Here is a 21,826-nt window from a genome sequence, read left to right as displayed (position 1 = left end):
AACTATTTTGTTAGCTATAAAGCACTAAATATCTTAATAATAATTCTATAATAAAAATCCATAATAGCAGAGAAATATGAATATACTCCCCTCCCCCAACTTTTGTTAGAAAAGGGCATGGTTTATTCCTTAATTGAAATTTTGGAGAGTAAAGGTTTCTCCACAGAACAGTAATTTGCAATATTATTGTTAGTTGAGTTACATTAATTTTCCTCCATAGTTTTTATTTGGTATTTTGGTGATAAAGTTTTAGTTTTTTACATTGTTGCATAATGCTCAGAGTGTCACAGTTTATGTGGCTAAAGTATACCCTTAGTATTGAGCACTTCTGATATTTTTATATTTTTAAAGATACAACATATAATTTCCCTGGAAAGCTGAGGTATACTCATATCCTTTTAATGTTCCTGTTACACGCAATAGTGATATGCTTCCCCACTGACCAAGAACTTGAAAAGAGAATTGCTTCTATTCATAATAAACTAAAACACAATAGTGAGAAATATTGTCTTCCTAGTATAAGAAAATTGCAAAACTATTTAAAACTTTATCATTAATATTACATCAGTCAAAGGGCATCAATGAACATGAATGGTATCTAAATATCTAAACAACAGATTTTGAGAGACTAAGAGAAAAATTACCAGGTGTACTCACAACTGCAAAGAAAAGACCTCCTTCCCCCCCCCCCCCCCCACTTGCCGTTCCCGGAACCAGCCAGGGGTGCCCAGTTGTGGTCTGACCTAAAGGCGGGAACCAATCAAGTTCTGCTGAGTGTTCAAATTTAAATGTCAACCAATAACAGCTCTGTAACCGCAAAAAAAATCCCTAACTTGTTTGTGCCTGTCTATAAAAGAAGCGCTAAGATTCTCACTCGGGGCCTCTTAGCATCACCGGCAATGAGTGCACGGAGGACCGGGTTCGAACCTGCAATAAACGACCCTTGCCGCTTGGCTTTGACTCTGGACTATGGTGGTTTGTTTTCAGGGGGCATATCAATTTCAGTTGGAAATTTTCAGTAATGTAGTAATGAACATCTCCAGCAAGGTAACAGATACTATATCTGGTACAAAAAAATAATAGAGTCTGTTAAAAAACAGGACCTCAGTCTGTATGAAATATTCCTTAAGATACTCTGCTCAATTCATATACACTGAGTAACGTTCTGAACAAGAATTTAACTTCTCAGGAAATCTCAAGAACACTAGTTTCTGGAAAAGGAATATCTCTATTATAAACTAATATCAACATGATATGTATCTATTATATTCTAGGAACTGTCTTAAGTACTCTAGGTACTAAACTCCCACACTCTTCACAACTCTAAGGTAAGTACTTCACCCATCTTAAACAAGGGGAATAAAGTACATAAAGGCTAAACAGTTACCCTAGCTTACATATGCATTTAAGTTGTAGAGCCAGAAATCAAAACTAGATAATCTGGTGTCAAAACCAATACTAAGCTCTTTGGATATCTTAGCATCTCTGACAGTCATCTACAAATGCAGGCTTTTGGACCTGCAAAGCCAAGGCCAAGACTCTGGGACCTGGTTAAACTCACTAATGTTGCTTGACACAGTCTTATCCACACCCTCTGTCTTGCTGACATGCTTCTTATTAAACTTCAATGAGTTACTTTGAATATTCTGTAGATAGTCTAAATAGAAATTTATATATTTTTAAAAAGCAATGATAAATTATCTGTTTGGTGGGCACTTATTCTTGTATCCTAGAATACCTAATGCTTTTAGTGAAAGCAAGGCGGAGAAAAAATTTTCAATTTTATATTAAAATCAACATGCCCTGAAAATGACTAATCTCAAAGCAATAATACACATGGAATTTCTAAATATAAGAAAAGTTAGTACTCCCAATATTCACTGTAAGATAGTGGGCCAATCTTGCTTAAGAAAGCATCATGTGATTGGGTCAACTTCATTGATTTATTTTTTTCTGGTTTAAATAGAGGCTGAAAGGCACCAACTGTTTAGGCTGTGACCTAACACTATCTTCTACCGTTGAAATCCTTAAAGGGCTGAATACTAGTCAGAAGCCAAAAGGTTTATGTACAGTTCACTACCAATGCCATTTTTGTTGTTGTTGATTCCGTAAGAGCTCTCTTATCCCAGTGAGACAAATAAAATAGAATTCTTTTTCCTGTAAAAACAATGACTAATAATGGGGCTACATTGATGACTTGATTAATGTTTTATGTAATTTTAAAACCTGGGAATAAATATTTCAATTATCTAAGGAGTTGAAACATTCTTTAATTTATATTAGAATATTTAAAGAAATTTAATTGGGAAAAATTAGAAAATACAGAATCACGAAAGATTCTATCACAGTCTTATTTCCAAAAGAATAACTTATCCTGAGTACAAAATAACTTTTGAGTTTCATTTGTGTTTACTTGTCAATTGTTGCTATTGATGCTCTGTTAATATTTGGTTTTTCAGCAAGAAGATAAAACTGGCCTACCAGAACTCCATGGACTTAAATAAATGAAATTTAATTATACCTTTCATAAGCTGGCATGCAGGGTTGTTTTAAATTTATTTTGCCTCTCTTTCTGATTAGAGACTATAAGCAGCTAGATATTGTATGTATGATTTTTTTTTCAAACAATATCTATACTCCTACCTCCAGAGATGCATTTCTTTTTGGTAGCCCTCATCAGTCATCATCTCAAGGCTGGTGAACTTGAAAGCTCATAATTCCTAAGTTAATTTTCATTGTTCCTACAATATCTGTAAGATGAGTGAAAATAGGCATTTGACACCTTAATACATATATATGTTAACTTTGGTAACAATTTCTTTTAACATACCGACAGTGTGATGGTACATGAAAAAGCAAAATAAATTGATCTTAAATACTCTTCTAAAAGTAACAATCTATAAATAATCTTGTATTAGGTACCCAAAGAATCTTTATAATCACCTAGACTAAAAAATTTAGACTGCTGCTTTTACATCAATTTATTGGAAAGTGTATCGGCAACACTTTGCAAAATGTTTATTCTTTATAGTTAGTTGAAATTTATTACTAATTATTTTGTCAAATGGAAAGAAAGTTCAGTATACAACTGAAAATTTCACTCTTAAAAAAAGTCACCTTTACAGGTCTGATTACTTTGGTAAGCAACAGCAATAATGTTGAAGTACCACATCTCCTAGCTTTTATGATGTTTGGCTCTCTAGTTGGCCATTTTCAATATTATTACAATATGATTAATTAATAAGACTGACAAAAATTCCAACTTGTCACTTTTGAAGAGGAGAGGATATTTATAATACAGACACACAATATACTAAAAATCCAAAGGCTTAAAATTTCATGTACCATGTGCCTATAAACAGGAAACTAAATGTTCATCTAGTTCAAGTTATTTAAATGTACCAAGAAAAATAATCTGCTAACCAACATCCCTGCTAAAAAATAAACAATCACAAAACATAGTTGATTTCTTTCCTACATTATACAGGAGCAAAAATTGTAAGTAAAAATGTAGTGTTTCTTTAACTGACTGAAAATAATATATACCTGATTAAAAGACTAGTCAAGTCTAGAAGAGAAATAACATAAAAAAGCCAGTTATATTTTAGGCACAAGTGACAAATATATTTCTTTTTATTGTTATTAAAGTTTTCTCCAATGTATTTCAGTAAATGAGTATTTTATTTTATTTTATTTTATTTTATTTTATTCCACTGTTGGTCATAGTTTGAGCCCTACACACTCCCTTCCCTTTCACCTCAAAGGGAACTCCTTTGTATGTAGCCACACACTCATCATTAGTGCAGAGATCTGGCTGGATCTGCTCCCAAATCTTCTTCTTAGGATTTAGCTCCTTGTCAGGCTCTCCTATTGAGGAGAAGAAAAAAAAAAAAAAAAAAAAAAAAAAAAAAAAAATTACATAGCTAAAATATGAAATAAATTATCCAGAGAGATTTCTAGTGTATTTTAACACTTACTTTTAACATATACTTTATTTTTATGACATGAGAAGTTTATATTTTTGATTTGTAAAATAAAGCATTTGACATTTCCTAACATGCCTTCTCCTTTGGCATGTTTAGTTGTGATTTTTAACAGATATCCCTGCAGTTGAAGAGGATACTTTTAAAATAACATTCTCTCCTAATGATGACTTGAGCCCTCACACTCAATGGGAGAATCAGCAGAATCTGTAGGATCTTATTTGGAATTGACATTCTCTATTCCTGTTAATTTTTTTAAAATTCTTTTAAACATTTATTTATTTTTAAGAGACAGAGAAAGACAAAGCATGAGCAGGAGAGGGGCAGAGAGAGACACACACACACACACAATCCAAAGCAGTCTCCAGGCTCCAAGCTGTCAGCACAGAGCCCAATGTGGGGCTTGAACTCACAAATTGTGAGATCATGACCTGAGCTGAAGTCAGACGCTTAACTGACTGAGCCACCCAGGCGCCCCTATTCTTGTTTGTTTTTAAATTTTCTTTTTGTTTCACTGGAAAGGAAAGATGATGCTCAGTTCTAAATGTTAAAAATGTAAAAATTGCTTTGTTGAAATAAAACTATACACACACACAAATATTTTGACATCTCCTTACAAATGTTCAAGATTACTTTTTACTCTTATAATAAATATTTTTGCAGGTAATACAGCAAAAAGAACTTATTCTCCAAACTATTAAAATGAAAATATAAGATACTCATTTTATCATTATATATAAAGAAAAACTGTGAAGAGATGAAAAGCATAATTTGATGTTATATATTTACATGTGGTAGAAGCAGCTTATGTTTCAATGTACAAAATAAATGATGAGACTGCTGCTACAGTGCTTAAAGATTTTTTTATCGATATAGGAGAATGGATTAAATGCTGAGATTATCTAAATAAATATAGTAACTACTTTGGGTTTCATGGGCTGCCCATTCCATTTGGTGAGAGGGAAAGAGACAGAAAAAGTTCGGAGACAACGAGTCACATTTTCTAAGCACGAGAAATATATACAAGTTGCGTGCAATGCTCACAACAACACTCTATTTTTAAATATAAGGAAACCGTTGCTCAAAGAAGATAAACTGCTCAAAGTTAGAAGATCAACAAGTGGAGTCAGAATTTGACAACAAAACCCTTATTCTGCTAGCACAGCATCTTGCCTCCTGACACACTATTCTTTAGAAAAGAAACAAGTAACATTCTTACATGTAGATAAAACCTCAACTTCTATCATAACTCACACTAAAAGTTTTTAGTCAACAAAGACAAATGTGTTGTAGAATACATCTGGTCTAGATTTAAGGGCCACCAGTATACAAAACAATCCCTCTTAACTTATAAGAAATAGAAAGTAAAGTTTAACATAATACCATTTTAGTAGCTGAGGATGCTCAATAACATTTGGAATAAAGAATCAGTTCAAGAAACAATGAAAAGTAGCAGAACTCTTAAACCTAAGTGTGAAATAAAAATGGTTTCCAGGAGGTAATAAAAAGAGTATTTCTGAAGTATATAATTCCGTAATGATAGACATCTAACTTTTTAGATGTTTTCTAAAGTGACTCCCAAGTTGAAACCTTCTAGAATTAATTTCAAAAGAATCTTTTACCATTACTGAAACTAATTATATTCTATACTCTAATTATACCTTATGACCTAAACTAGTTTTTACTCTCCACTCATACAACAGGAAAAACAAAACTGAGTAAAATTGTCAGCCACTGTGGTTTTTGTTCTTTATTAGCTCTTCAGGAACTGCCATGAAACTGGCAAGAACATATAAAACTGTCCTCTGATATGCAGGTTTTCAGAGATGACAGAATAGTTAATTGAATGATGTATCTATACCAAAAGAACAAGCAATGAAACCAAAACTGAAAGACTAGTATAAAAGATAAGGATTTCTCTTATTAAGAGCGTTTGACATGACAGCAGAAAAACTAATTAATAAACAGAATAGAAAAAATGCTAATATATAAAGTATCTACAGAAAAAAATACTAACATATAAAGTATCTTTATTTTTTGTTTTTAAAGATTTCTATTTTTTGTTTCTAAGTCATTCCTCAGTCTAAAAGTTTACTTTGCTTGTGTATAGATCTTGTCAGGAAGTGGGCGTTCCAGAATCCTAGAAAGCTGGAGGCAGAGAAACTGTTTAGAGGCCCGAGTACTAACTCTTAATTCCCCCAACTCTCCCAAAAAAACACATTGCCAAACTGATAACAGATTAATTCAAGAGGCACAGCATCCCAGATTTGTGCGAAATTCTTATCAAAAGCACAGATTGTGTGAGTTCTTGTTAAATGCAGACAATAAGCTCCAAATACAAAAAAAACTGTGATGCAGCACAAAATTAAGCTTCACAGAACTAGTAAGATATTGACATGCATACAAAATAATATTCATAACACATAATACATAGTGCTTACCATGGGCTGTTTGCTACACTAAAGGCTTTACAAATATTTACTCATTCAATCCTCTCAGTACACTACATAAATACTATTAATTACCCTCGTTTAGGAAAAACATTCAGCCAAGAATTCTTTATCCAGCAAGGCTGTCATTCAGAATAGAAGGAGAGATAAAGAGTTTCCCAGACAAATAAAAACTAAAGGAGTTCATGACCACTAAACCAGCCCTGCAAGAAACCTTAAGGGGGATGTTTTGATTGGAGGAAAAAAAGACCAAAAGCAACAAAGACCAGAAAGGACCAGAGAGCATCACCACAAACACTAACTCTACAGGTAATACAATGGCACTAAATTCATACCTTTCAACAATCACTCTGAATGTAAATGGGCTAAGTGCTCCAATCAGAAGACACAGGGTATCAGAATGGATAAAAAGACAAGATCCATCTATATGTTGTCCACAAGACTCATTTTAGACCTAAAGACACCTGAAGTTTGAAAGTAAGGGGATGGAGAACCACCTATCATGCTAATGGTTGTCAAAAGAAAGCCAGAGTACCCATACCTATATCAGATGAACTAGATTTTAAACCAAACACTGTAACAAGAGATGAAGCAGGGTATTACATCATAATTAAGGGATCTATCCAACAAGAAGATGTAATAATTATAAATATTTATGCCCCTAACTTGCAAGCACCCAAATATATAAATCAATTAATAACAAACATAAAGAAACTCATTGAAAATAATACAATAATAGTAGGGGACTTTAACACTCCACTTACAACAATGGACAGATCATCTAAGCAGAAAATCAACAAGGAAACAATGGCTTCGAATGACACACTGGACTGGATGGATTTAACGGATATTTCAGAACATTTCATCCTAACGCAGAATATGCATTCTTTTTGAGTGCACATGGAACATTCTCCAGAAGAGATCACCTACTAGGTCACATCAGCCCTCAACAAGTACAAAAAGACTGAGATCATACCATGCACATTTTCAGATCACAATGCTATGAAACTTGAAGTCAACCACAAGACAAAACTGTAAAGCCCTCAAATACATGAACATAAAGAACATCCTACTAAAGAATGAATGAGTAAACCAGGAAATTAAAGAAGAAATTTAAAAAAAAATACATGGAAATAAATGAAAATGTAAATTGGACAGTCCAAAACTTCTGGGATACAGCAAAGGCAGTCCTAAGAGGGAAGCATACTGAAATTCAGGCCTATTTCAAGAAGCAAGTAAAGTCCCAAATACATAACCTAACCATACACCTAAGGAGCTAGAAACGAAACAGCAAATAAAGTCTACAGGCAGCAGAAAAAGCGAAATAATAAAGATTAGAGCAGAAATAAACGATACAGTAACAAAAAACAAATCAGAACAAATCAATGAAACTAAGACTCTTTGAAAGAATTAACAAAATTGATAAACCCCTTGCCAGACTTACTAAAAAGAAGAGAAAGGACCCAAGTAGATAAAATCACGAATGGCAGAGGAGAGATCACAACCAACACCACAGAAATACAAAGAATTATAAGAGAATGCTATGAAAAATTATATGCCAACAAATTGGGCAATCTGGAAGAAACAGTCAAATTCCAGATACTCACAAACTACCAAAAATGAAACAGAAAGAAATAGAAAATTTCAACAGACCATAACCAGCAAAGAAATTGAATCAGTAATCAAAACATCTCCCAACAAACAAGAGTCCTGGGCCAGATGACTTCCCAGGGGAATTCTACCAGATATTTAAAGAAGAGTTAATACCTATTTTCAAACTGTTCCAAAAAATAGAAATGGAAAGAAAACCTCCAAACTCATTCTTACAAGGCCAGCATTACCTTGGTTCCAAAACCAAAGACCCCACTAAAAAGGAGAATTACAGGCCAATTTCCCCGATGAACATGGATGCAAAGATTCTCAATAAAATATTAGCAAATCAAATTTGCTAGAAGTACATTAAAAAAATTATTCACCATGATCAAGTGGGATTAAGTCTTGGGCTGCAGAGCTGGTTCAATATTCATAAACAAATCAATTCATTAACATGATACATTATACTGTTTTCTCAATAGATGCAAAAAAAGCATTTGACAAAATACAGCATCCATTCTTCATAAAAACCCTCAACAAAGAAGGAATAGATGGAACATAATTGAACATCATAAAGGCCATATATGAAAGACCTACAGTTAATATCATCCTCAATGGGGCAACACTGAGAGCCTTTCCCCTAAGGTCAGGAACAAGACAAGGATGTCTACCATCACCTTTACTATTTAACCTGGTACTGAAAGTCTTAGCCTCAATCAGATAACAAAAAGAAATAAAAGGCATCTAAATCAGCAAGGAAGAAGTCAAACTTTCACCATTTGCAGCTGACATGATAGTCTGTAGAAAACCTGAAAGACTCTACCAAAAAATTGCTAGAACTAATACATAAGTTTCAGGATATAAAATCAACATGCAGAAATCTGTTACATTTCTATACACCAATAATGAAGCAGCAAAGAAATCAAGGAATTGATCCCATTTGTAACTGCATCAAAACAATAAGATACCTAGGAATAAACCTAACCTACCTAAATAAACCAAATAAGCCTAAGAGGTAATAGATCTGTACTCTTAAAACTACAGAACAATTATGAAAGAAACTGAAGAGGACACAAAGAGATGGAAAAGCATTCCACGCTCATGGATTGAAAGAACAAATATTGTTAAAATGTCTATACTACCCAAAGCAATCTATACATTTAATGCAATCCCTATCAAAATACCACCAGTATTTTTCACAGAGCTAGAACAGACTAGCCTAAAATCTGTATGGAACCACAAAAGACCCTGAAAAGCCAAAGCAATCCTGAAAAAGAAAAACAGAACTGGAGGCATCACGATTCTGGATTTCAAGCTATATTACAAAGCTGTAGTGATCAAGACAGTATGGTACTGGCACAAAACAGACACACAAGTCAATGGAACAGAATAGAAAATCCAGAAATGGACCCACAACTATATGGTCAACTAATCTTCAACAAAGCAGGAAAGAATATCCAATGAAAGACAGTCTCTTCAAAAAATGGTACTGGGAAAACCGGACAGCGACATGCAGAAGAATGATACAGGACCACTTTCTTACACCATCCACAAAAAAAAAAAAAATTCAAAATGGATGTAAGACATAAATGTAAGACAGGAAACTATCAAAATCCTAGAGGAGAATACAGGCAGCAATTTCTTTGACCTTGACCGTAGCAACTTCTTACTAGACAAGTCTCCAAAGGCGAGGGGAAAAAAAGCAAAAATGAACTATTGCTATTGGGCTTCATCAAGATAAAAAGCTTCTGCACAATGAAAGAAACAATCAGGGTGCCTGGGTGGCTCAGTGGTTTAAGTGTTTGACTTTGGCTCAAGTCATGATCTCATGGTTCATGAGTTTGAGCTCTGCATTGGGCTCTGTGTGGACAGCTTAGAGCCGGAAGCCTGCTTTGGATTCTGTGTCTCCCTCTCTCTCTATGCCTTCCCCACTCATACTCTGTCTCTCTCTCTTTCAAAAATAAATAGACATTAAAACAGAAACTAAGGAAACAATCAACAAAACTAAAAGGCAACCTACAGAATAGAAGATATTTGCAAACAACATATCTTGACAAAAGGTTAGTACCTAAAATCTGCATAGAACTTACCAACTCAACCCAAAAAACAAATAACTTGGTTAAGAAATCGGCAGAAGATACAAATAGACACTTTTCCAAAATAGACATCCAGATGGCTAACACACATGAAAAGAGGCTAAAACATCACTCATCATCAGGGAAATACAAATCAAAACTACAATGAAATATCACTTCACACCTGTCAGAATGGCTAAAATTAACAACTAAGGCAACAACAGATGGTGGCAAGGATGTGGAGAAAGAGGAACCCTTTTGCATTAATGGTGGGAATGCAAACTGGTACAGTCACTCTGGAAAACAGTATGGAGGTTCCTCAAAAAATCAGAAATAGAACTACTCTACAACCCACTAATAGCACTAGTAATTTATCCAAAGGATACAAAAATGCTGATTCAAAGCAAACACATGCACCCCAATGTTTACAGCAGCACTATTGACAACAGCCAAATAATGGAAAGAAGAGGTGGTATATACATACAATGGAATATCAGTCGGCAATCAACAACAATGAAATCTTACCATTTGCAACAACATGGATAGAACTAGAGTATATTATGCTAAACGAAATGAGTCAGAGAAAGACAAATACATGATTTCACTCACATGTGGAATTTAAGAAACAAAACAGATGAACATAGGGGAAGAGAACAGAAAATAAGATAAAAACAGAGAGGGACGCAAACCATTAGAGACTTAAATATAGAGAACAAACTGAGGGTTGCTGGCAGGGTGTTGGGTAGGGGGATGTGCTAAATGGCAACAGGTGTTAAAGAGGGCCCTTGCTGGGATGAGCACTAGGGTGTTATGTGTAAGGGATGAATCACTAAATTCTATTCCTGAAATCATTATTACACTATATGTTAAGTAACTGATTTGAATAAAAAGAAATAAATAAATAGATGTGTTATAAATACACAATGGAATATTACTCAGCCATCAAAAAGAATGAAGTCTTGCCATTTGCAATGATGTGGATGGAGCTAGAATGTATTATGCTAAGCGAAATAAGTCAATCAGAGAAAGACAAATACCATATAATTTCACTCACATGTGGAACTTAAGAAAGAAAACAGATAAACATATTGGGGGTGGGGGGGCAGGGAGAGGAGAGAGGGAAACAAACCACAAGAGACTCTTAATGATACAGAACAAACTGAGGGTTGATGGAGGGATGTGGGTGGGAGATGGGCTAGATGGATGATGGGTATTAAAGAGGGCACTTGTGATGAGCACTAGGTATTGTATGTAAGTGATGAATCACTGTATTCTATTCCTGAAACCAATATTGCACTGAATGTTAACTAAAATTAAAAATTAAAAAAAGAATTTCCCCATTTTACAGATGAGGAAATTAAGGCACAAAAGTTATAGCCAAGAACTTAAAAATATCAGGCAGGTAGCTAAGTGATTCAAAAGTTAAATCTCACAATACCCACACAAAATAGGTATCATTAAAATCTCTTTCTTATAGACGAAAAAGCTGAGCCTCAGAAAGGTTCCCAAATCACCTAGCACATGTGGAGTCAAAATTTGAAAGCTTTAACTTCTTTTTTTTTTTAATTTTTTATTTTTTTAAATTTTTTTTTCAACGTTTTTTATTTTATTTTTGGGACAGAGAGAGACAGAGCATGAATGGGGGAGGGGCAGAGAGAGAGGGAGACACAGAATCGGAAACAGGCTCCAGGCTCCGAGCCATCAGCCCAGAGCCTGACGCGGGGCTCGAACTCACGGACCGCGAGATCGTGACCTGGCTGAAGTCGGACGCTTAACCGACTGCGCCACCCAGGCGCCCCGTGAAAGCTTTAACTTCTTAATTAAAACTAGTAATTTTCTAAGAACAAGGATTTGAACTAAATATAAAGTAGAAACTAGTAAGAGGAAATTCTAAAGCTTGACTGTTGCTTTTAACACACCAGACTCAGTATCTGAACACTCTGAATGTAGCTGCAAGACTAATCAATAAAGGAAACATGATTCCGACAAGTAAAATTTTAAGATTGCAATTAAAACTTGTCACATTATGATAACTGAATATAAATGAGAGTTGAAAAATCTTGGATGCATTGTTAACTTTCTGGTTTACTCAAAATGCTTCTCAATAATGTACTATTTGGTAGGGTATAAAGCTAGTTTGAAATGAAAGTTTAAATCACCTGCCATGAAAAACATACCTAACATTTTAAACAATTGTTTTTTAACAAACTGTATTTTCCAGAGAAGTCTTTCATCATTCCTGTGTGTAATGTTCTTCTAAATCTTATTTTCATAGTTTTCTGGTTTTTTTTCCTTTTGACATAGCTATCCAACAAAGTTAAGTGATATCAATAAAAGTTCTTAAAAGCTAAAAACTGCAGAGCCTCTGAAATTGCTAAACACATGCCAATAATCACCATTTGGAAACAGTTACACATAATGTAAGAGAACTAATCCTTCAGAGACTATTTTAGGCCAACTGATTGTAAACAAAGCACACAGGGAATAGGAAGTAGTTCAGAGAGGAGTTTGTACAGATGTAAAAAACTGTGACCACCTTCTTAGAATTTAAAACCTACAAAAAGCAATAAATACAAATTCCAAAATCCCAAGCATTCACAATCTGAAATAAAAACCAGAAACTTCATTTTAATTAGCCATTGTTTTGCTCATTGATTATCAGCTCTTTGATATCTGCCATGGCCATAAAAAGCCTAGCACTAAATTATTTTATGTGTGATTAACTGGGTTTTTGAACTACAGCAATTGTAACTATTGCCAATTGTGGCACAAAAACTAAAGTTTAAGTTTGCAAATAAAGGTTGATTAAATTTAGAAAGCTAATCATTAGAGAAAAGAGGTTTGGTGGTTCTCTAGGAATAACCCTGACAATAATGAAGGCAAATGCTCAGGCCTGTTCTCCAAATACTGATTTTGATTTTTCTGTTTGTATTTTACATGTTTTACTAGTGTGTTTCTTTCTGTTTATTCATTAACCAATTTACTGAGCTCTACACCAGTCATTTTTCTAGATGCTAGGTATACAACAGTGAATAATCACCACATACACACAAAAGTAAAAATCTTGATTTCACGTGCTTACAATTCTGTGTGGGCAGACAATTAACAATGTTTAGTATATTGGATCAATAGGATCACGGACCAAGCCATGTAGCTATTTTGGGGAAAGAGCCAGTGGCTCAACTGGAGTGATCCAATGAAGATTTATGGAGTACATGAGGTTAACAAACACAATGGGAGGCCATTACAAGAACTTGGGCTTGTACTCTGGGTCAAATGAAAAGTTTTGTAATAGTTCTGAGCAGAGGAGTAATATACCCTGACTTACATCACTCTCCCATAACTGAAAATAGATGGAAGAAGGGCACAGGCAAAAGCAGGGAGATCAGTTAGAAAGTTTTACCTTCCACATAACAGATGTTGGCACCAGGACCAAAGTAGTAGTAGGCAAAGATGAGGAGAATGATTCTAGATATATTCAGAAGGTACAATTACTAGGATTTTCTGAAGGAGAAGATAAGTGAGAAAATAAAAAGAAGTTGAGAGAACAGAATTCCTGTCAGATAAGATGAGAAATACTATGGAAAAGGAAAATTCTAGGGGAAAGATGGGGAATATGTATTCTCCCTTGGGACATATTAGTGAAAAAGTCTAGTAGGCAGCTGGATAAGTAACTGGTTAAAACAGCCAAGAAAATGAACATGAAAAAGAAAAGAGAAGAGGTCAAGTACAGAAAGAAAAAGAGGTCAAAGACCAAGGTCTGGGATATTCCAATGTTAAGGGGTCAGGGAGGTGAGGAAGAATCAGCAAAGGAATTAAGAAGGAGGACCAATGAAGCAGGAGGACCACCAGGCCACCAGGTGCCAGAAACCAAGATAATTAAGAAAAAGTCTAAGAACTAGCCAAGGATTTTTAGTTACTGAGAGTAACTGGTGACCCTGATCAGAGAAGTTCTGGAAAAAACAGTAGGGAAACCTGACTGAAATGGGTTTCAGAAAGAAGTTTATATCTATTTTTAAGAATAAAGGCATCAAAAATTCAATACTCTTGTACATATCATACATGCTTTGTGATTAACCTCTAACATATTTATTAATAAGACCCAATAATAATAGAAATAAGCGTGATCTAGGAAGTTAAACGTCTGAATGCAAATTCTCATTTATTATTAGACAAAATCCAGTGTACTCTCAAAAAGTACTCTCAAAAGGCTGTTGTTGCTACTGTCTTCTAGCCGTAATATTATTTTCAAGTTAGTTTTGCATGGTGCTTTCGGGACTAGTTATCACATTTAAATAGTAAAATGTATAGCTTCACACACTGAAAATTTTAAGAAGTACTGGGTGGGGAGGGTTTCTAGTCAGTGTTATAAAAAATATCATTTGACATCTTCTAAACTCTATGGAACTTTTTAGATTTGTAGTTGGAATAGTTGTTAGGTGTAAATGCCTTTTCAAGGCCAAACAGCACTTCAAACGTTTGAGTCCCAAATGCAATTTCTATACCACACTTTATATAACATGAAATGTAAGTCTCCAGACACTGAGCACATCAAGTGAACATCAAAATGTACCAGCAGACACCTTAAGCTTTAAAATGTAAAACAGATGCTGAAAAATAAAGCACTGATAAATCATGGATCTGACTAGAAAAAGAAAAAAAAAAAAAGAAAAATGTAAGACTAATGGCCTGCTGCATAGTATTAACCACTATTCCTTTCAGATTTACTGCTCCAGAAGCAACTGATATGGAAGCATAAGCAAGATGAACATTAACAAACCTCATGTCCTAAAATTCATCAATTATTTGATGCTTAAGAATATAATCTCATGGGCCATTTTAAAAGGTCAGGTTTTCCCTTTTTTCACTTTATATTTTTGTACCTTCTCCACATACTCATGTGCTGATGCGCAAGGGGAAACTATGAATTTGCAAGAAATATCAGACTTTGGGACAATGTAAATATAAACACATAAGAAGCCAAATGGATAGATTAGAGAATATAATAAAGACAAGAAATCCATACTGGGCTATTAACATCTCTAATGCTAAGTCACTGAGTAACTAATGAAAAACTTTCAATATACTCAATAGGAGCATCCAAATAAACCTGATTCAAGTGCTGAAATACTACCTGTCAATTCTTTGAGATAATGGAATGAAACCTGAACTAAAACTAAAAGAATAGAACTAAAAGAATAAGAAGCCTTCATTAATGAAATAGTCCATATTAATTCAAAGCAAGCAGCAATCAACAAAAATGCTACAGTGCTACAAATTCAGGCACATTTATTCTTTGATCCCTTCACTAACTCTATGTAACTGTAAGCAAGAAGCTGAGTTTTGTTGGGCCTCAAACCAAATCTATAAAATAGTGGATTTTCTTCCAATTCTAAGCATATAACACTACAATTTACATCACAAAATAACACTTAAAGAAAACATACTAAATCTTATGTGTTTATTTTTTTTAATCTTTTTTAAATGTTTTTATTTATTTTTGAGACAGAGAGAAACACGGCATGAGCAGGGGAGGGGCAGAGAGAGAGGGAGACACAGAATCTGAAGCGGCCTCCAGGCTCTGAGCTGACAGCACAGAGCCCAATGCAGGGCTCGAATTCATAGACCGCGAGGTCATGACCTGAGGCAAAGTCAGACGCTCAGCTGACTGAGCCACCCAGGCGCCCCAAAATCTTACATGTTTAAACAGAAAAGAAGGGAAATGTTAACTTGGAAAGGTAAACCAAAAGTATCTTAAAGGAAAAAGTTTACTTTTATTGTCATTCTATTCCAATTTAGTGAATGAGACTTCTCAATAGAATTTTAGGTTTGTCAGATATACAAATGATCTACCCCAAAGTGTGAACTTTGGGGAAGTGTTCTGATATTGTGGTAGCAGAGTGGTGATCATATGCTCCTAGAACCAAAAGCCATCATGCTGCTTTAAGAAATGATTATAAATGAGATTTTCCCAAAACCTAGTTTAACAAAAAAGATTCTTAGAAAACAGACTACTAAGGTTTTCGTTCTACCAAGGTTCAAGACGTACACTTGTATTCAAAGTCACAGATACTTGCTAAACAATCCCTGTGTTTTTTACATCAGCCTACTTTGACCAGGAGAGGGGGGAAGCTGAGTTTCAAGGAAATTAACCCATGGTTCCAACCATATTTTCTATCTTAGTCCAGTGTTAAAATCCTTCATATCCTAATATTTTATCAAACACAGTTAACACAGGATTTAAAAAGCAGGCCCATCTAATCACATCAGCCTTGCTATTAAAACAGCTGTTTCTACAAATATATTTCCAAATCAATTCTGATTTTTAGACCTAATTCTCCTTTTTACCCTAATTTATTTCTACTTTTTCCATTACTCTGTAGTCAAATGAACATCCTTTAAGTAAATGCATTCTTTTGTTTTTCCTCCTCCTTTCATGAAGGAAATATTTATTCCATATCTGACAAGCATCCTTTCTTTTTTGCTTCAAAGACCTATATGAAGAAACTTTTTCACACATGATAAAACTTCTTCTATCTCAGGACCATTTTAGTGGAGAAAACAAGCAATATGAAAGCAACCTCCTTTGAGATTATTACAATAAATACAAGTTTTAACTCAATTTTTCTCTATATCCTGAAGTCAAGTAAAAGCATATGCAAGTACATTATTAGATGGACTTGGAGAATTACACATTTCTTCCCCCACATATGAACCTTTCATCTTTTTGTGCTGCATTCTGAGATAATCTATAGCTTCAAAGACTCTGCAGCACATTAATTAGTTCTCTATCCATAACATACTCTTCTGCTACGTAAGTGTTACTAGTATTTTGCCTAGAACAAACTCTCTCTAGTGTTTTTTAAAAACATATATTTTTAAAGTTTATTTATTTTTGAGAGAGAGAGAAAGAGCGAGTGAACATAAGTGGGGAAGGAGCAAAGAGAGAAGGAGACAAAGAATCCCAGGCAGGCTCTGTGCTGTCCTCACAGAGCCCGATGTGAAGCTTGAACTCAAAAACCCCAAGATCATGAACTGAGCTAAAACCAAGAGTCAGATGCTTAACTGACTAAGCCACCCAGGCACCCCTCTCTCTAGAGTTTTATGCAATGTGTGCATTCATGGGGAGGGTGACGGTTAGTTAGATGGTGTGCTTAATGTGCCATCTCGAACCAACCTCAAGAAACTCAATAATAAAATCTTAATAATAATGTAAATTAATGTAAAGCCTTGGTTTTAAACTAAACCAAGACTGGTTTTAAACTAAATACTACAAAAGAACAATGATTCCCAAACTATTTTAAATAATGACTAATACTTACCAGGAAAAGCATCAAAAACAATTCTGTCTCCAGGAACAGACCCAGTAGGAGGTGCCAAGATTTCAACCTTCTCAGGTGAACTAGCACACATTACCATTGCCTGAGATATTACTCCCCTCATCTTTGCAGGTTTCAGGTTACAAAGTAAAATCACCATCCGATTTTGCATCTGTGTGAAATACAAATTAGTGATTAAATATATACAGAGATTTACAATAATTACACCTAGAATACACTAAGCTACATCTAATATGCTAAATATAAAATGTTCTATTTTTGTAGATGTATCTGTCTCTGTGTCCAAAATCTTTTATTGTTGTTATGAAGTCTTACATAAACATGAAAAAAAAAAAAATCCACAAACTGACAGTGCCCTATAGTTGAAGGAACAGAGGCAAGACTATTCAGTTAAATAATTTTTAGACTGAGTGAAACAGATGTGGTTTTGAATTTAGCTGCCATGTACTAGCAATCAGATTGTATAAAGTTGAAATGTTTTTTTCCTCACAAAATGAGGAAAATGATATCCCACTTAAATAGCCCACTCTAGGAGTATATTGTAACATGTATGTAAAGCATTTAGCATGGTGTTAGCACTGAAATAAATGAACAATCCTTTTTTCCATACATATTTGGTCATTGCCAATACTATGTCATACTTGGTCATTGCCAAGATTCATGTCCTAATTTAAAAATTACTCTTGGGAAGATCGGAATAGGAGGATCCTGAGCTCACCTAGTCCCACGGACACGCCAATGAAACAACTGCATCTACTGCAACTAACTCTGAGATCGACCTGAAGACTGGCACTTCAGATCGTCCACAGCTAGAGAGAAGACAAAATCAAAAAGAATAGGAAGCGTAGAGACACAGTTGGGAACCCTGGCGACTAACCACAAACAGGATGAATGTCACAAAACACAGAAGAGTAAGGGGGTCAGACCCCACACCTGGGGACCCAAACTGGGAAGATGAATCTTCCTAACATCTGGCTTTGAAAAACAGGAGGACTTAACTCTAGAAGCTTTAAAAATCAGCAGGGCTTAACTGGGAAAACCAGAGAGTGACAGTAAACGGAGCCCCCACACTAAAAGAGCCATCACCAGACACAGCACCAAAGCAGCAGTTTGAAGTATCTGAGGTATTTGTGAAGATTTATTGACTAATCTTAGGATATGTTAGACAGGCAGAGATCTACCAGAAACATCTCTGGGAAAGAAAGTAGTGCCAGAGGGCATCATTTTTCTTGCTCTCCCCTGCCTAGATGGCCTGAAGTTTGCAGAAGCCAGTGCTATCACTCTACATCTTAACTTACCAGCACCACATGCCCAGCCCCAGCATTCCCTTGCATACATGCACCACCTAATCCACCCACAACAGGAGGTATCCTTCCAAAGCAGGTCCTACCATGTCAAATACAGGAAGCAAGCAGGTCTTAGACCACTCCAAAGTGACTGCAGCCCTGGAAAGAAGGGGAGATAACCCTACATACCAGCACAACCACACTTGCTGCAATGAGGCCTCTTACCAGGCTGTTCAGGGAGCAAGCCTTGCCCTTCATGCACCTGCAGCTGTTACAGAGGTTATCTGCAGACAGTTAAGGTGAGTGCTGGCTCCATCTACCAGTAAGCTCACAAGTCCGTCAACAGCAATGGAAGTAAACCCTGCCCAGTGTAAGAACAGGTAGTGAAGAGAGTCATTATAGTCGTAAGCCTATCTACAGCCGCACCAATCTTGAAAAAGAACAACAAAACTGGAGGTATCATAATCCCAGATTTTAAGATATACTACAAAGCTGCAGTAATCAAAACGGTATGGTACGGCACAAAATAGATACATATAGATCAATGGAACAGAATAGAGAGCCGAGAAATAAAACTATACTTATATGGTCAATTAATCTACAACGAAGGAGACAAGAATATATAATGGGGAAAAGACAGTCTTTTCAATTTATGGTGCTGGGAATACTTGACAGCCACATGTAAAAGAATGAAACTTGACCACTTTCTTACACCATACACAAAAATACACTCAAAATGTAACGACCTAACTATGAGACCTGAAACCATAAAACTAGAAGAAAACACAGGCAGTTATTTCTTTGACAAAGGCCATAGAAACATTTTTCTAGGTATGTCTCTCAGTCAAGGGAAACAAAAGCAAAATTAAACTATTGTGACTACAAAAGCTTTTGTACAACCAAGGAAATCATCATCAAAACAAAAAGGCAACCCACTGAATGAGAGAGACATTTGCAAATGATTCTTCCCATAAGGGGTTAATATCCAAAATATATAAAGAACTTATACAATTCAACATCAAAAAAGCCACAAACAATGCAATTAAAAATGGACAGAGGGCCTGAGTAGATATTTTTCCACAGATAGACAGATGGCCAACAGATATACAAAAAAATACTCAACATCACTATTCATCAGGTAAATGTAAATCAAAACCACAATGAGATATCACTTCACAACAGGCAGAATTGCTAGTATTAAAAAGGCAAGAAATAAGTGCTGGCAAGGATATGGAGAAAAAAAATTCTCATGCAGTGTTGGTGGAATGTAAATCAGTGCAACCACTATAGGAAAGGTTTGGAGGTTCCTCAAAAAATTGAAAATAGAAATACCATATGATACAGTAATTCCACCACTGGGCACTTACCCAAAGAAAATGAAAACCCAAATTCAAAAATATACACACCTTTACATTTACTGCAGGATTATTTCTAATAGCCAAGATATGGAAGCAACTCTAGGGTCCACAGATAGATGAATGGATAAACATGTATACATACATATGTGTATGTGTGTGTATATACATACAGAAATATACATAATGTGGAATACTCATATATTGGAACATTACTCGGCCACAAAAAGAATGAAATCTTGCCATTTGAGACAACATGGATGGACTTAGAGGGTATGATGTAAAGTGAAAGAAATCAAACAGAGAAATACAAATACTAAATGATTTCACTTATATGTAGAATCTAAAACACAAAAGAAATAAACAAACAACAGACCCTTAAATACAGAGAACAAACTTGTGGTTGTCAGGAGGGAAGTGGATAGGAGAGTGGGTGGGAGGATGGGCAAAATAAGTATAGGGGATTAAGAGGTACAAACTTTCAGTAATAAAATAAATAAGTGATGGAGATGAAAAGTACAGTATAGGGAATATAATCAATAATATTTTAGTAACTTTGCATGGTGACTACACTTATTGTGGTGAGCACTGAGTAATGAATAGAAATGTTAAATCACTGAAACAATTGTACACCTGAAATTAACATAGCATTGCAAGTCAACTATACTTCAAAAACAAATATCAAAAGTATTATGTACACTGTATATAACATTTAGGCCATTTCTACAATTTGTCATAGAAGTGAACAGAAATTTCTTTAATCTTCACAAGTTGAAGTGTCTTAATTCTTTCCCCATTTAGCAAAACCAAGGAACACAGTTGTTTATGTTCTTTCAACAAGCTTAAAATAGCACACAAGAGAATTATTACAGCAGGGGAAGAGAAAAGGCACATTCTAAATAAAAAAAGATGGTTTGCGGGTGCCTGGGTGGCTCAATTGGTCAAGTGTCCAACTCCTGATTTCGGCTCAGGTCATGATCTTATGGTTCTTGAGTTTGAACCCCAATCAGGCTCTGCACTGACAGCACAAAGCCTGCTTGGCATTCTCCCTCTCTCTCTCTGTCTCTCTCTCTCTCAGCCCCTCTCCCACACACTAGTGCGTGCTCTCTCAAAATAAATAAACATTAAACAATAAATAAATAAATAAATAAATAATGCTTTTATAAATTAATGTTATGGGAAATTTACCTCCAAATCCTATGATTAAAAAATAATAAATAAAAATAGTAACAGGCCTAAGACTCAAATTCAAAAGGCCCCCTTTTCAGAGGTCTTCATGAATAAGACTCTTCTTCATATACATAATTTGAAAATGCCACATGTTAGAAAAGAAGTTATAGAATATATGTATAAGAAAAAAGAACAGGGTTGTCTAGATCCAACTGTTAAAGCATCAGATGATACCCATGGACCTTTACATTAGAAAAACACACAAATCTACAAAGTTTAGTATTTGGGGGGCAAAGTGCTTCTGCTTTATACAATATTTACTGCTACTGTCTTGACAGGTTAGATACAGACGTGTATATAAACAGCTTTGTTTAAGGCTACGGCTGATAGTTGTAGGAAGAGAAGAAATTGTCTGCAACTTATGGGAACAAAAAAGATGAAACCCAATGTTGGAGGAGATTTTCCAATTTGAGCTGGCTCAAGATCAATTGGTTCTTTTCTCCAGAGCTTCTTATGAACCTAACACCATAAGCAGTTATAAAGAAGTCCTGGTCCTAGAAAAGAGGAGTGTTAA

The 21,826-nt window shown here is 35.1% G+C and overlaps 1 protein-coding gene across 5 annotated transcripts in view; it reads right to left on the bottom strand.

Moving 5' to 3' along the window:
• Window positions 1-1,917: 1,917 nt before the first annotated feature.
• Window positions 1,918-21,826, bottom strand: part of AIMP1 (aminoacyl tRNA synthetase complex interacting multifunctional protein 1) — a 40,654-nt gene continuing 20,745 nt past the window's right edge. For 4 of the 5 annotated variants that reach the window (XM_049630976.1, XM_049630978.1, XM_049630975.1 and 1 more), the window contains exons 6-7: window positions 17,424-17,592; window positions 3,616-3,867 (exon numbers count right to left, since the gene is read on the bottom strand). In XM_049630976.1, coding sequence (XP_049486933.1) covers window positions 3,701-3,867; window positions 17,424-17,592 — 336 coding nt within the window. In that variant the 3' untranslated portion in view covers window positions 3,616-3,700. Of the gene's footprint in view, window positions 2,751-3,615; window positions 3,868-17,423; window positions 17,593-21,826 lie in introns of those variants that run through there. The other variant, XM_049630979.1, reaches the window with a different exon arrangement.

The sequence above is a fragment of the Panthera uncia genome, chromosome B1 (genome assembly GCF_023721935.1).
Source record: "Panthera uncia isolate 11264 chromosome B1, Puncia_PCG_1.0, whole genome shotgun sequence".
Lineage (NCBI taxonomy): Eukaryota > Metazoa > Chordata > Mammalia > Carnivora > Felidae > Panthera > Panthera uncia.
This window is presented reverse-complemented; position numbering and strand designations above follow the sequence as displayed.